A 17,597-nucleotide genomic window follows, 5' to 3' on the forward strand; every position below is an offset into this window, starting at 1 on the left:
TGAAGAGTACATACAATGCCTCATTTTATATATTATCATTCAGCTAATTTATCACTAATAAGTGACCAAACATATCCACTAGAAATACATATACACCCTTTCACAAACATACACACTGATAAACAATAATGGGGTGTAAAAACCATAACAACACTAGACTTGATAGAAAAATAGAACTGCTTCCTTTCAGCATCCTACAGCCATCACTAAATTCAGCACTTTGGTAACCACTCTGTAACACCATAATAATCTAATATTAGAGAACTGTGCTTATGGAGATAATTCATGATTAGGTAATGTAACATACATTTTTTGCTAGGACTTTGAGTTTGCGGTCAGCAATCCTTAGGTGTAAATTAAACAGTCAAATGTACTAAGTCTCTTCTGACTAGTAGTATTTAGCAAATTATTGCTCTAGTGCATTATGAGAAAGGTGACCGCATGTCACTGTTCTATCTCTCTTGTACACCTATTATCCTGGCAGAATCATTATTAATTCTCAAAGGCGTACTGATATGATGATAAACTATATGGTCATCCTAATTTTAAAGGACTTCAGTAGTGGGAGTGGGCTGCCACTATGAGTTCAGCTTTCAATGACCTGGATGCTTTCCTGACTGTCCCTGGTTCTTCTGTTATGTTCCGTTGCATCATCAGTGACTACACCAAGTCCCTTGGATCATGCATTATTTGAGCAACTCTCAAGAGCTCTTAAAGAGTTGTTACATTTGACAGTAACTAATTCACATCCTCCTTGGTCTTACGACCTGATTAATTAGAAAATGTGCAAATAGTACTGACAGATAGATGACTTGATGAAGCTCATGAACTCAAATTCTCATTTTTATTACCATTCCTTTTAAATGGACTCATCCATTTTAGCAGAAGTGGTAAATGAGTAATGACTAGAAATTGGAAAAATATGTCAGCATAGATACTAGTCCCATGAAAATGTATTCAATCCAATGACTCATGTCTTAGTTAATTTTTTAAAAACTCTTCCTTGAACAAAACTATAGAGTAGAATCTGTTAGCACATCGATGTCAGAAGAGGCCATCCACAGGCTGTTGGGTAAGAGTAAAAGCCACCCACTATATATGAACTTTGCAAAGGACATAAGACTTAGAGTATAACCTAAATTATAAAATAGGAATTTTATTGTATTTATGATGTTGAGTCACTTTAGTAGTAAAATAAAGACCAATTGCATATAAATCATCTTAAGAGGTTATGTAATACATTTTAAAGAAAAAGGGCTTTGAAAAGGTTATCCTTGAGTTTGAATATTGGCTCTACTCAGTTACTGTATGACCTTAACTATTTAGACTTTCTGGGTTTTTTGTTTCTTTCACTGTGTCAAGGTACAATAGGCAAGTAACTAAAATGCATTAACAGGGCTTAGAATATAGTTTGTGTTCAATAAAAGTACCTATTATTGTTACTGTTATTAGTACTCAAGTCTCAGATTAAACTATAGGACCTCATGTGGAATAAATTTATTTTCAGGGTAGGGGCTATAGTAGGCTTCATTTATGATTCTCTCTGTTAAAACACTGGTAAATAAACCTGAATTCTAGGAAACATTATTTTATTACATAAATGTCCTTGGTTCAAGAGAGATCATTAAAGATGATGGCAGAACTTTGTATATTGCCAATATATACGGCGATTAGGCTTACTTAATAAAAGCAATGCTAAATGACCTGATAATACTTAATAAACAGGCAATTTCCTTTCTAATATATGCAAAATCAACTTTGATGCAGACATTTTTCTATACATCAAAACTGGTATGGAAATTTTTTTCTAACCACCCAGCTGCTATAATGTTAACTAAATTAATTTTAATCTTAAATCAGAGATGTAACAGAGAAATGGATGATTTAATATGCAATCTCATTACATTTGACAGGCTTATTTATAAATGATTTGCCCCACATTTTGACAAGCATAGTTAATATGTTAATTAGCTTTTAAAAAGATGATGAAAGGAAGAGACAGACATACTATCGTTCTTCATATACTGTGTTGGGGAGCACTGTAGTTGATACCTCAGGGTAGTGCTACTATATATTAATATTCTGGCCCTCCAAAAGCACTGCAATCTTGACGAAATAATCCTTTATTAGCTACAGATAATTTAGTCATCCTGTATTAAAAATTAATCCCAAATGACCTTCTACTTTTCTACTTAAAAAACAAATGCAGCCCTAAACATATTTATGAGCGTCTATAAAGGAATATAAAACTTATTTCAAGCAATGACCTCAACAGCTAGAGCAGAGCTCCCTGGCAAGGGAAAAAAACACAGATAAGCTGCTTTTTACATTTGCACTTCTCTTAATGTGGTTTTTAGAACCTGGTAAGCTTTTTTTCATTTAGAAGCTTAGCAATGATTTCCTATGCCTTGACTGAAAAAAAGTTATAAAATGTAAAAATTAAGAGAAGTTATACAGAGGCAAATTTCAATTTGATCCCTCTGCTTAATATCTCCTTTATGGGTGGAGACAAAGGTATCAAAAACTGTCTTTCTTAATGAGTTCTCAAACAGTGCAGTGTATTCACTCACTGTCACGGTGCTGGAGACCTGGAGGAGTAAATCATAACGCGGCCAGCTCTGATTTCCATCACGTGCTGACATTGTTAATGCAAATGTGTCTTCATTAATATTTTTATTGCCTGTGGCTACTTAAACAGAAAACTGGAAAATGTAACACTGTGTAGGGATCGTTAGTTTTTAGTTACTACTCTATTGCCCCACGATGGTAAATGAACTGTAAAAATAGCCTGAAACTACTGCCACCTGCCTCCCTGCTATTGTCCATGGGTTAATATTTGCACTTCTCTTTGGTGCAGCTGAGCCATGACTCAATTATAGTCCCATTTCTAGGTCTCTGAATAGCCAGCATCGATGTCATTGATTATACAGAAATCAGTGCCTGCGAACTTCTCTCTAACTGGAAAAACACATACATTTTACCTGACTTATAGGATAATAACAAAATAGCTTTTAGAAAATGACTTGGAATGAAATCACATTGAGAATGACAGGCATAGCATAGCCATAACTTAGATTCTAGGGCTTAGAAGTGAAGAGCCTATAACCATGGGAAGCTGCTCAGACATAACACATTTGTGATTTGTTTTTGGCAATGAATAATCTTGGCATGTAGACAAAAGGGCATTTAGGGTCTACCATTTTCTATCAGTTTTCCTCCCTTCCACTTAAATAACAGTCTTCTTATGCTTCCATTATGTCTCAGTTCAAAGCAAATTGGGAAAAGTGCCCAAGCTGTCTTCCTTGAGAGAATGAATACACAAACACACACACACACATGAGGAAAGAGGCACAGACTAGAAATCAAACACTGTATGTTCTACACCTTAGAAACAGACATGTTAGCAAGTCACAGTCCATATGGTTCTTTGTACAGTATTTGAAAGAGCACTTCTAAAGGTCTGGGAAAAATTAGCCACTAGTATATAAAAAACAGCTTCTCCTGTCTAAGGCTATACAGCCTTGAACTACCAAGCAACTAAGACAAAACTGGCTCCAAGCTACAAATGTTTTCAAACCATGGTTTATTAGCAGAGTTCTTAACTGACCTCATTGAAAGACAAGCTAGAATTTCCATACTCAGAAAATAGAAAAAAACATGTCATAAGTCAAGAATATTAAGTAATGATTATTTGCACAGCCAACTCTCAATTATAAGGCAGGAAGTAGGGAAGGAAGGAGAAAGTTAGTAACTGATATCCTAATGAATTCCTTGGCCTTTATTTTCAACCTTTTCCTCCATTACAACTAATTCTTCAAATACCTATTTTGTCTAAGCTCCTGCCTAGCCTTGGGGAAAAAAATCTGTGTAAACAACCAACAGTCCCCCAAAAAAGAAAAAGGAAAAAAAAAAACAAAACCTAGGAAGTGTGATTTGAAAAATAGATTAGCTCAGCCACTCAATGATAGATGAACATCTTTATTCTCAGTGTTTAGAATATCATTAAAATGGTATTAGATTTATTATAAGATACTACAAAATTTATGAGAACAGATCTTACGCTGTATGATCATGTTGACTCTTCTATAGCTCTAAAGAAAGTTACAGATATACATAAAAATAGGTATATTCTCATATACACAAAACATATATTTTCAGTGGCTTTATAAATTGTAAAATCCTATTCCTGGGGAGGGGGAGTTTGCTGGAACCTAAACTAAGAAAGTCTACACTGTGCCCTTCATTGTAAGAAACTTTATTGTTTTCTCACCATAAAGTTATTGGATCAAAAACATCAGGGAAGAAGCCAGGCCTTATCACAGCCTAATTTACAAAGAGCCAAGATTACTGGGGGTAGAACAGTAACTTAAGTACACCAACAGCAAGATAAGCAACACATGATGAAGTTTTACTGAGGTCATAAATATTATATGAACAAGTAGCTGAATTCTATATATGAGGTTATAATCATTTATGGAAGATGATTCCTGCTATAAAATAGTCATGTGCTATGTGAATTGTTTTACTTTGAACACAACTGTGAATCTAAAAAAGAGATTTTTCTATTAATAAAAGACATGTTCAACAGTCACTAGTAAACCTGCCCTGCATACTAAAAATAAGATTCACTTTATTTGATTATTTGGTATAGATCACATAACTCAGCATAGTTTACCATTAGTAATAACTATTTATTACATCTTGCCAGTCATTGAACTTCATAAAATAGATTTTTAAGCTTTGCTAAACCATTGTGTGACATTAAGTCTCTACTGAAACTAAATTTATAATATTTTTTAAAAGTAATCATTTTATTTCATTTTGAATGATTGGTATCAATAGTTTTCAGGAATACTGTGAGTCAACTGAGTGCCCAACAGTTACACCAAATTTTTAGGCCACTTATCTGAGCTTTGCCATGAATTTAGACATGCTTCCTGCTACTGCCAACTCTTTTGCTGTTTGGAGATACACACTTCCTTGTTATAAAATAAAGCCACAAATTAAGACCCTTAGGGAGAAAAATTATAGTACTGACAGTTAGATAAATGTCTCTGCCCCTGTCCATCAAGAACCATTACTAGACACCATCTGCAAGGGACACTCTGATTAGGGAACATTCCCAATCATGTTTTAAAAAATCTGGCGGTATTGCCACACACAGGCAAACACCCTGCACCATTAATCTTCATTCAGACTGTTAGGATATTTGTCTAGGCTTGACCCAGACCAAGCACTACAGAGAGATTAGCCAGAATCAAGCTTCCATTTCTCACCACATGTCAAGGCAGGTGGAATATTCTGTCGAGCCTAGGAGGACATCTGGAGGTCTGTACCACAAGGTAACCACTTCGTTGGAGTATGTGTGGCTAGGGACGGATTTTGCTCTTGCAAGACCTGTGGGTTACATGAAACATAAAGAAGTTTAACGGGCATTAATAGGACAAGGAAATTTGAATTTGAAAGTTCACAATTTAAAAAGGTCAAACATGATACTGTAATACAGAATCATAAATGCAATATCAAGGTTAATAGAAAGGTTGGGGAAAGCATATTGTGGTCTCTCTGTTTTGAATACATGCCAATAACCATTAAATCATTTATTTTTCCTAATAAAGCACTGGCATCATGAGTCTATGAAAATATGAGCAGAGTAAACAAATGATTCATAACTTACTAGATACAAAACATGGAAACTTAGAAATCTATTGGATTTTCCAAAGTACGTTTCATGAAACTCTAGTTTTGAGAGGTGTAATTTTATGTGTTATGAAAAACGGTTTCTTGGTCAAATAACTTTGAGAAAAAATGGATTTCAAATGTTAAACAGTCTCCTAATCATAAGACTTCTCAGTGACCTTAATTTTTCTCATGTGCTTTATGAATATGCAAGATGAGGGTATAACACTTTTCTCCAAGTGTTTTCCCAAAACTTCCTATGATTTTAGTGTTCTGTCAAACACTCATTATGAAATGCTTATTGGAGAAGCTCATTTGAAAACCATCTATCTAATAATTATAAAGGAATAGTCATATAAATTTGGTAATCCAGATGATGAAACAGTATATATAATATGTTAAAATCTCTTCTAAGAATTTTTAAAAACTGATAAAATGGTAACAATAATATGTTAAGTGAAAAAGTGCATGGGGTTTGACCTCATAAGCATAAATACTCATGTATAGAAAAAAGACTGGCAGAAAATATACTTCAATATGGGATTACCCAATTTTTTTCATTTAGTATATTTTTTCTGATTTTTTCCAAGTTTTGTGCAATAAGTATATAATTTTTTTTATAAAATCACAAAAATTTATAGATGTCATTTTCTTAAAAGAAAAGGAAACCCCTATGTGATAGCTTTCTATCTGGCAATATTCATTAGTGGCAACTATAGAGTATTATTTACCATTTTGATGCTTAAAGCACATGAAAGATTTTTACAGCGAAACTACCGTAACATAATCATTTTAATGTTCTGATTATTTAAAATTTTTTACATAGTACTTAAAAAGATAACTTTTTCTTGTTTATTAACACAGCATTTTATTTTCTATACTGTAAGTTTTAAAATTAATAGGACAGCTGATCAGACAAAGAATTTCCAAATAATTCAGCTATGCTAACAGTCACTCAAGTTTTTTCTACAACGCAGTTTTTATAATAATGCAATGGTATATTATAAATTGGTTGGCATTTGTAAATTCTCCATATTAAAATGTACAGATTATACACACACCAACATATTAACATACTTACACATTCATAGTCCCCGATTTTTCTGCATGTGAACAGAGTAACTATTTTTGATAACAGATTTCCATAATAACCTCTTCTTTTTTCTGCAAGGTTTATCCTACCTCAATTCAGGCAAAACTGAACAATAGATAGGACATCAGTATCAGGATGATACTGTGTCCAGAATTTGGTAATCCCATCAAAAGATTTGGTTCCTCAGATGACGATGCTTCCATACGGAGACCAAAGAGCTAATCATAAGTCCTGAAATAGGTTCTGACTCCTTCCATATGCTGTTGTCAAGTCAAGTGGGACGATAAAAACATTCAGGCTTGATTTCCTTGGTTTTCCCCAGGCCCTATTGTCAGAAGCTAGGCCAGGGAGATGGGAGAATGAAAAAATCTGAGATTTTCTTTGACAGCTCAGACCAGGCTAGTTATAAAAAACTGTGATATCCTCAGTTGTAAAGGAAGAACAAGACCTTGAAATAACCTAGAAACAGTATAAATCAAAATAACTCTACATAAAACATCAGCTCAATTCTATTCACTCTGAATATAAGATTGTTAATCTGGTTAAATATTTGTGGAAAATATAAGTAGAAAAAGCTCTTCATCTACATTATTTTTCTACATGTTTAGGTCAAAGACTGCCCCAGTGTCATTCAGATGGGCCATATAACTTCCCAAAACAACAGTGAAGATAAGTTTTCAACATCTAACTTTTCAAAGCCTTAAGACTGAATTTCTTAAAATGGTTTGCATGTAAATGTATCATATAGAATGAAGAATGTTATTATATTTTTAAGATACATTCTTCTGCAGCACTTGATACACCATACTTTAATACAGTTAAGTCAATTGAAACCGTTTCTTCTGGGAAGTGTCCTGTATATTGATGAACAAAAGGTCTTCACTCTAAAAATGTTTCTGTTTGGTAAATAACATTAAAAAAGCCCAAAACTTTTCAGGGAGGAAACAAATTATTAAAACAAGAGTTCAAAAAAAAAATTTTTAAAAAGAAAGATCTTGAAGCATAAATATATACCTACATTTTTCCCAAATATTTTTGATAAAGATATTGCTATGTGTTCATACAGTTCATGCATCCAAACATGCTTACTCATGCAAAATTTATTAAACTGCATCCTGCAGCTGAAGGAAAACTGTAGGACAGGATTAATTAGCACAGCATGTGTGAAAGCTTTCTTTCTCTGTTCCTTGTCAGTTGCTATGGTTACACCACACAAAGAGAGCTACACTACCTTTTAAAAAAGATGAAGTTCATGGGTTATTATCAAAACTTCTTATATTGAAGTTTAGTTTGAATTTAAAGTCAAAAAGCAAAGTGAAATGCTAACCAAATGAGTACATGGTATTTTCATGTTGCTGCTTTGGCTGAGTGTGTGCCCATCAAGTTCCTATGGGCACCAAAAATGGCTTGCGTAACAATTCAGTGTATCCAGCTCTAAGGTGTTGTCATTTCTAAATAATGAAAGACTCTAGCGTAGAGGGGATAATCCTACTATCCAAGCTCTATTGGCAATGATTCAAAGTGGGGCTGGCCTTATCGCTTCATAGCTAACCTCTTACCAATAAAAGAATTCCTTTTCCTATCTCTAGAAGATGGCGATCCACCCTGAGCCTGGTCCTATCCTCTGCCAAGGACACAAATAAACCACAGGACAGTGCTTCCGACACTTCTCTGAGCAGACCAGCCATTAAGCATCAAATGATGGAGGCTCTTCAGGACTTATCTCAATACCTCTCTCTGCTGCATTGGACTCTGCTGACTACTCTCCTTTTAATTTTTCTTCTTTTACTTCTCAGATACAGAATAGCTAACCAGGAATGACTTGGTTGTCTTCTGGGCCCTTTCCTTATTTGAGCCTCAAAAGCTGGTTTTGCCTAGGGCTATATGCTCAAACCAGTGCTTTCTCAAATATATACACTCCATAGGTCACAGTGGCTTATGTCATGTTTTTAACTATCATCCATAGGTGATTTCTCCCAAGAATTTATCTCCAGATCATACCTGTCTGTGGGCTTCAGACCTAGTTCTAGTCAATTCCCCACTAGATATATGCACTAGGATGTTCTATAGGCACTCAATATAACTGCAAACACAATTCATACAGGGAATAACACCGTAAGAGTCAGGGAGCAAGTGCATTATTAGGGTTTCGGTCCCAAAAATTGCCAAAGTTCTTTTGGCTGAACATAGTTATAAATTAAATTTTGTGTTCCATGCATATCTAATTATTATTTCAAATTCCAATGCATCCTATTTTGTAGGTGGTAAAATTGGTTGGGGATTGAGCAATCTCTCTAACTCTAAGGAGAAAATTGCTGAATCTAATATAAGGGTTCAGGAATGATAATTCCCATTTTGCTGCTTTGACTAAGAAATTGACAAGGAACTGGCAAACTGGCAACACTGACTTGCTCCTTTCTAATTAAGTGAAATTAATAACGTCAAAAAATAGATGAGGCCGGGCGTGGTGGCTCACGCCTGTAATCCTAGCACTCTGGGAGGCCGAGGCAGGCGGATTGCTCAAGGTCAGGAGTTCGAAACCAGCCTGAGCAAGAGCAAGACCTCGTCTCTACTATAAATAAAAAAAAAAAGAAATTAATTGGCCAACTAATATACATAGAAAAAATTAGCCGGGCATGGTGGTGCATGCCTGTAGTCCCAGCTACTAGGGAGGCTGAGGCAGGAGGATCACTTGAGCCCAGGAGTTTGAGGTTGCTGTGAGCTAGGCTGACGCCATGGCACTCACTCTAGCCTGGCAACAAAGTGAGACTCTGTCTCAAAAAAAAAAAAAAAAAAAAAATAGATGAATTTGTAGCAGTGAACTAAAATACTGTATATATGAGGATCTTTTGCTACTTAAGTCTTTCCAGAGAATGGGTCACTGTGTTGTGTTTGTCAGTGGTTGCATTTTTATATTAGAACAACTCCCACACCTCTCTTTCAATACACCTCAGTCCCGAAATTAAACAATCAAAAAAAGAATGTCATAATCACAAAATCAGTATTTCCAGGAAAAGGACTCCTTTCTTCATCACTTGATTCCAAACAGACATGAAATACTTGGATAATAATTTACCAGGGGGCAGTGAGGCTGAAAAGGGGAAAACTTGAGGCCTTCTCTATCCCATGAGCCAGTCCGTGCAGTGAAGTCAGAGGAAGGCTTTCTGGTTTATTTCCCATTCCACAGTCTTTGGGGCTTGCCAAGAATTTTTTTTTTAATATAATTTTTTTAATAGAGTCTTCTCCCTCCTAGAAGATTTATATTAAGTATCTTATGATGTACTAAAGCTATTTGAAGACACTACTGCTTTTATAGTGTATCAGCAAACAACAAACAAATAAAAATAAGGCAAATGTTTTCTTCTGGTGTTGTCTTCTCTCTGCACTTGACAAATTTTCCCTGAATGACCTTATTTACTTCCATGGCCTCAGTTACTATAGATATGCGGATAATCCCAAACATGTGTCTCTAGCATCAATCTTCCCCTAAAGCTTCAGATGTCTATATAAAAATGTCCCCTTAGAACTTCCATGATCTTCCATAGCTATCTCCATCTTAATTAAACATTTTTCCTGTCTCTGATTATTCAACCAGTACTACTTTCTCCAGTGTCTATAACTTACCACTAGACATCACCATCCAATGACCAAAGCTGGAAGTCTTATTTCAGTGGAGGCTCCTTCCACTTACAAAAATCACAAAATCCAGTGGATTTTACTTCATAATTTCCCTTCTTTCTTCCTTCTCCTCAGGTCCTCCTCATCATCTCTTGCTGGACTATTATACTAGCTTCAAGTCTATCCATGGCACAATATTACCAATTTCAAATTATTTTCTAGACAATAAATAATCTACAAATTAGTTTTGTTGAAAATTATAGCTTAATTGGAACATTCCTCAATGTGAAAAACAACAAAAAATACTTAAATGCCCAGTATTCATATATAATCACTATGAAAGGTAGACACCCTCTAAATTCCCTCCCTCTCATCTGCCATGATAGGAAGGGGATCTTTTCCAGGAAATCCAGGATCTTGAAGACAGGTTATGGTTATTTTTTAAAAATACATTTAACATCATATGGTGTTGTTTAAAGTGGAAAAATAGTTTCAAGATTACCATTATAGTATTCTTTTCTTTCCTTTGAATATAACATCTTTATTTTGGTTTGTGTCCAGACTTCTACTTAAAATGGAGCTACTCTTTACAGGATACCAAAATCCCTCAAAAAATGTTTAGCATTTGCCAGTCTTTCTGCTGAATAAAAGTAATTTTTGAACATAAATTCTAATAAAATGAACTTAAGTTGAGAAAATATCAAAACACATTAAGGCAATATTTTATTTTGCTCTGATTTTATTATTCTTGCATTTTTAAGCTCAATAAATTATACCTAATTTTACTTATCCTAAAGGGCACCAATTTTTTTTTTTACATCTTCATTTTTTTTTTTTTTTTGAGACAGAGTCTCGCTTTGTTGCCCAGGCTAGAGTGAGTGCCGTGGCGTCAGCCTAGCTCACAGCAACCTCAAACTCCTGGGCTCAAGCAATCCTCCTGCCTCAGCCTTCCGAGTAGCTGGGACTACAGGCATGTGCCACCATGCCTGGCTAATTTTTTCTATATATATGAGTTGGCCAATTAATTTCTTTCTATTTATAGTAGAGACGGGGTCGTGCTCTTGCTCAGGCTGGTTTTGAATGCCTGACCTCGAGCAATCCACCCGCCTCGGCCTCCCAGAGAGCTAGGATTACAGGCGTGAGCCACCGCGCCCGGCCTACATTTTCATTTTTAATTCAGATGATAGCATGTTAATATAGGCATTCCAAAAAAGAAAAAAACTCAAATAATTAACTTTCATATACAATCTATTTTTTTTCTATTTTTGTATAGAAGAAAATAACAGTAGACTTTTCTGAAAAACTCAAGCTTTAAGTGAAATTAATAGATGTGGTAAGACCAATCAGTCAGAATTCTTTGGGTAAATACCATATGAGAAACATGCTTTTGCTGTCAGAACATTAGCCTGCACACTACAAGACTTGTGATATGGCAAAACTAAATGCCTGATAGTGGTTTTAGCACTACTTAGTTAGGTGTATATCCTTGATTAAGTTGCTTAAGCTTTCTAGCCTTGGTTTTGTTATGTGTAAAATGGACGGTCTGAGATCTGGAGTCAGCAAGTGATGGCCCGACAGCTGGCCACCTGACCTTGTAGTTAGAAATTTTGTTGGAACAGCTATACCCACTCATTCCCATAGTGCCTGTAGCTCCTTTTCCACTAAACAGCTAAGCTGAATAATTGACAGAGACCATATGACCCATAAGGCTATAATACTTAGTATCTGGTCCTGTAATAAAAAGTTTGCTGACCTCTGGGTCAGACTAAGTTAACTTTAAGGTTCATTCAAGTACCAACACTCAGTGATTCTAAGAAGATACTAGTCAAAATCCTGCTCATTAAATGTATAAAGATCATATATGCTCACTTTCTTAAAAAGCCCTTTAAGTAAGTAATTCCACCTCAATGATTCCATCCTATCACATCTACATTAGCAGAGAATGCAAAATCATTTTCCATAGAGTATATGTGAATATATCATCATTTTCACAGTTCACTGGTTTACATTTCATTTTCTAGTTTCTGCTTCTCAGTTAATGAAATTCAAAGTTATTATTCCAGTGCTAGATGACAACACAATATAGAAAATGAATTTCATAACCCAACTAAATTGGCAATTTTGATAAATTTCCATATCCTTGGCTGATTTGTTGCCAATTTCAAAAAATTAAAGGTAAAGATACTAAATTCATCACGAGGCTCTAAGTTTTAAATCAAGACATTATGCTGAGAACTTTTAAGGCATTTGCTTGTAAATATGTATTAATATTTATCCCAAATATTATGAGTATGCACCTGTATGTATTAAAAAGAAAATATTTATTGAAATAATCGCAACCATAATTAGGTCAAATAAGAGTAATTGTGATTTTATGCCACAGGTAGGTTTTGCACTTGACAAGAAAGAAGCCAATCTATAAAGATGAAAATCTATTATACATATAATATTTGAAATGACAACATATGCACATTAGTATATTAATTTCTTTAGCTTTTAAAAGAAATAAGAAATAAGGATGAGTGTTTCTATGAGAGGCTTATGAGAAAAATCCTTCCAATTTCCTTCCTAAACCACCTAAAATTTTTTTTAAAGCAATAGGAGGGGGCAATGTCATTAGTTGATCTTATTACAGATAATTCAAAATCACGAAAATCAGTGGATATGCTAGTGTTTATAACACAGAGAAAAAACTGGTGAGAATTTATTGAATAGTTACAATCTGTTAGTTACTCTCAAAGTTTAAAATATATTACATCTCTTAATGGTTACAACAACCTAGAACATAGTATAATTATTAGTATCCCAAATTTAACAAACAGAACAAGAACCGCAGGTCACATAAGTGGCCGTGCCAGGAGACGCAGGCAGTATAACCATCGCCCTAAGAAGATTGAAGACTGGCACTTAGAAACATGTTGACTGGCACACAGGAGGCTCTAGTTGGGTGGTGGCCTAGACCTCACAGGTCCAAAGTCCAGAATGGTGACTGGTTAGCCTGGTGGGAGAGGTGACAGGGATGGAGCTTGGGGAAAGAAGGCAGGAGAGAGAGAGGAAGTAAGGAGAAATCACAAGCTGGTTGCCTGGGAAGGAGTTTCCAAAAATATGAGCAAACTACAGAGAATGATACTGTCTAGAGAGCCTCAGAACCACCAGACAAAAGACAATGAGGAAACGAGGATGCAAGAACTCAAGAGAGACGTTCAGAGACCTTCAAGTTAGGGTCTGATTGCTGAAATGACAGCAGTTCTTACCTGCTTTGTTGGTTTATTTTGAAGCGGAAATGGCAGAAGATAGTGGCCCCAGAAATGGAGGGTTAGCTAGAGGGCAGTGATGACTGGGAGAGCAACAGCTGGAAATGGAAATCACTGAGGGGTGGGGGTGGGGCAGAAAAAAAGCCTATTTATCTCACAAGATCCTGAGGGCTCATTTTTTCCCAGAAACTTCAAACCAGGGTGTGGTCAGAGCCAATCTTAAGGGAATATAATAAATAACACCAAAAGAAAAAGCTCTTCTGAAATGTCCTGACTAAAGTGAATTTTTAAAATGTTCCATGAGATAAAAATAGGCAATTACTTTCAAACTTGAACTAAGAGGTTTTTATGTTTTTACAACAGTAAGTGCCCTTCTGAACCGGTACAAATTAATGAGGCGATTATTGAGTCAATTCAAGGAAAAAAAGGTTTGGTTCATACTGAATTATTGTGATACTTTTAAATTTTATGGTTGCCACCCAATTTTTCTTAATTATTTTCAGCTCTGCTTTTAGTATTTACTTTTCTCTTATCATACTATTTGAGGACAGGTCAAGTTATATTTTGGGGTCTCAAAACTGTACTCAATATAGGAGGCCATATATGGCAATAGGAAGCAAATATCTATTAAAAATGTGTACATGTTTACTTTATTTTGATGATTTTAAACGTTTTGTGACACCCAGTAACATCTTAGTTGTCCTGAATTGGAGTTGGGCACTGCTAACATAGTAGATAAACGTTGCCACCTCAAATCTCCAAAAGGAGGTACACAGACCATTTTGGGAATATTTTCAAAAATACATTAATTCTAATGTATATTATAAATATATATCTTATATTATAAATACATATCACTATCTAATATATTATAAATACATATCATAATCACTACAGAGAAGAATCATCACAGAGCTTTCATGCTGGAAAGGATCTAAGACAGTCTATATCTTTTATGTTATCTTTTCTTTTTAAACGTAAAGGAAATTGAGGGCCAAAGTTCTGTCCAGTCTGTCTCAGCTATTTCTAATCCACTCCCTTATTCCTGTCCCCACTGCCACTGCCACTTTAGGACTTAGACTTCTGAGTCTTGAACCTTGGAAAGAGCTCCTAAATGGTCTCCTAGCTGAAAAATGTGGCCTTCCTATTCCATTTCCATAGTCTGATGAAGAGACAGTTACATGCAGTGTGTAAGAGTTCCTCTTTGGGGTCAGTTAGGACCACCACTTACAAGTTTTGTGATTTAGGGCAAATGAATTAGCTAGCTGAATTTTAGTGGCTTCATCTGTAAAATGCATGTAGTATCTCTGCCGGACATTCTCCATTTGCCTCTCCTGATGTATTCTTGACTGTCACTCTGTTTTATGCTCCCCAGAGGCTATCCTTAATGGCCCTATAATTGCAGACTCCTTGTGCCCTGACCTCAAGTTGGGTTTGGCCAATGGGAAGCAAACTGACCAAAGATCAGAGGGAAGGAGAAAAATGAGGTCATTACATTCATTCCAGCTGGACAAGGAAATGGCAGTGGCTAAGTTCTCCCTGGAAGGCCACAGCTCTTGCTCAGAGGGTTCCAGAAACAATTTCTCTCTTAACCCTGCAGGGAGAGGAGTGGAAAGTCTCCACAATATTGTTAGCTTGAAGGGGTTTCACATCCATAACCCTGCTCAGAGTTTCATAAACAATCCCCTCATCAAACACTCCTCAATCATCACATTTTAGTTGCCCTGTTTTCTTATAGAACTTGATATGAAAAACCACTTGTAACTCATAGGATATTTGTGTGAATTAAATGAGATAATACAAAGAAAACGCTTAATCATACAATTGGCCTAAAGTAACACTCAATACATACTGGCTTGTTACTGTTAACTAAAGCACCATCTGACTGGCCACTCCTCTGCTAAAAAACTGGACCCCCTGACCTTTATCCTCAAAGTCCAAATTCCAAGAAATAAAAACCCCTGCTACTAGGCTATCCTTGTTTCTTCCCATTCCTTCCTCTGTTCTAACCAACTGTAAGCAGCAAATAAAATTACCTGTAATTATTTCTTTTTATGTCAGTTCCTTGACACAATATGGTCTTTTTATCCTATGATGACTTACTCAGCAGATAAACTCTACACGTCCTTCAAAATTATATTCGTACCAAGCCCTCCTGAGCTTCCCTAATTTTCCCTCCTCTCCCCAGTCCAGGTAATGAGCCTTCTTCTATTCTCTGATTTACTTCAGCACTGCACTTGCACAGTCATTCATGTACACATCAGCTCTCACCTGCCCTGCACAAGACCAGTTTACCTGAAAGGAGAACCACTTGCCTTTGCATCCCCAGCTCCTAGAATAGTGTCCAGCCCACAGGCAGTCCATTGTTGGACTGACATATATAGCAAGAACAGCCACCTAGTATGAACGTCTAAAATACTGTTCCCTCATCAGGTGGCAATTATGTACTGTCCTGTCCAATGGGTTAGGAGAACTGTCTTAGCCTATCTGTTGCTATATAAGAATATATGAGACTGGGTAATTTACAAAGAAAAGAGAGTTATTTTGGCTGATGGTTTAGACTGGGAAGTCTAAAATCAGGCAGCTGCATCTGACTGGTTAGGACCACATGCTGTGTAATAAAGTGGTAGAGAGGCAGAAGGGTGAAGGAGGCATGCACAAAAAGGAGCAAAACATGAGGTGTCCTTGATTTATAGTAAGCCACTCTCTAGGTAACTAATCCAGTCTACTGAGAGCAAGAACTCACATGGGAATTAACCCTGTCCTGTGAGAGCGGCATTAATTCCTCTTAACAACGTAATCACCTCTTAAAGCCCCACCTCCCAATACTGCCACACCATGGACCAAATCTCCAACACTCAAATTCTAGGAGACACACTCAAACCACAGCAGGACCCAACCCACCTCATCCAGAGCACCTCTGCTTTCACCTATTCTACACCCTAACACTTCAGTAGAAAAACCTGTCCCTGGATTTCAATGTGTTTAAAAACCTAATTTTAGTAAAGCTGAATCACATAAAAGCTCAAGATCTATTTTGGAGGATAAGAAATAACCCCAAAATATACAAAAAAATACTTTAACTCCTTCATGATGCTCACATATATTTTAAATAAAAATACAAACAGATATACCAGAAAGCTATTATTAATAACATACAAGCTACTGGTTATTTAATGTAAGTGATAGAGCTGGTTTCCTGACAAATCCATTTTTCTCAAATTTTATCTAATATGATATTTAAAATTTAGATAAATAAAACCTCAAGAATTAATCAATCTCTCCTCTAAACTTCTATATTATGTCTCGTTCTCTGTTTAGCTCACTAGGCAGTCAGCATATATACCTGTTTTTATTCATATTTTTAACTCTGTGTTTATCTCTCTAGATATAAGATCCCTAAGAGCAAGGATCATTTCTTATGATTGCCTCATAGCTTCCTACCACTTCCCACACCTTCGGCACCCTATGTAACACTGAGTCTTCTGTAAAATGTAGAACTTAGACAAAACTCACTCTGGCTGGAAAATCAGACTTGTGTGTCGGGGGTGGGGGCGGGAGGGAAAGGGCATTTATTGAAACCTTAAAATCTATACCCCCATAATATGCCGAAATAAAAAACAAACAAACAAACAAACAAACAAACAAAAACCTCACTCTGTTTAAAGCACATTCAGAAAGGGGATCAATTTTTCCTCTGCTTACTAGGATCCCAGGCTATGAACTGTAATACTTAGATGTATTACTCCAGTTTAGATCTCAACTATAGCAGTATCAGGCTTCTCTGATTCTGCATGACACCTTAGCTGCCTCTCAACAAGTTAATTTGAGCATACAAAAAGAAATATGCCCAGACCCGACAGTTCTTTAAAAATCTTGATGGGCAGAAGTACAAAAACACTCATTTCAAAGCTTCCAGCTGTTCAGTTGTACTGAAGGAAGAGACCTGAATT

At 35.9% G+C, this 17,597-nt stretch overlaps 1 protein-coding gene across 6 annotated transcripts in view; it reads right to left on the minus strand.

The window, feature by feature from the left end:
* Positions 1 to 17,597, minus strand: part of CDK14 (cyclin dependent kinase 14) — a 542,302-nt gene that overhangs the window by 219,983 nt on the left and 304,722 nt on the right. For all 6 annotated transcript variants that reach the window (XM_012779596.2, XM_012779601.2, XM_012779597.2 and 3 more), the window contains one exon: positions 5,277 to 5,397. In XM_012779596.2, the coding sequence (XP_012635050.1) occupies positions 5,277 to 5,397 (121 nt within the window). The remainder of the gene's footprint in view (positions 1 to 5,276; positions 5,398 to 17,597) is intronic.

The sequence above is a fragment of the Microcebus murinus genome, chromosome 9 (genome assembly GCF_040939455.1).
Source record: "Microcebus murinus isolate Inina chromosome 9, M.murinus_Inina_mat1.0, whole genome shotgun sequence".
In the NCBI taxonomy this organism is placed as follows: Eukaryota; Metazoa; Chordata; class Mammalia; order Primates; family Cheirogaleidae; genus Microcebus; species Microcebus murinus.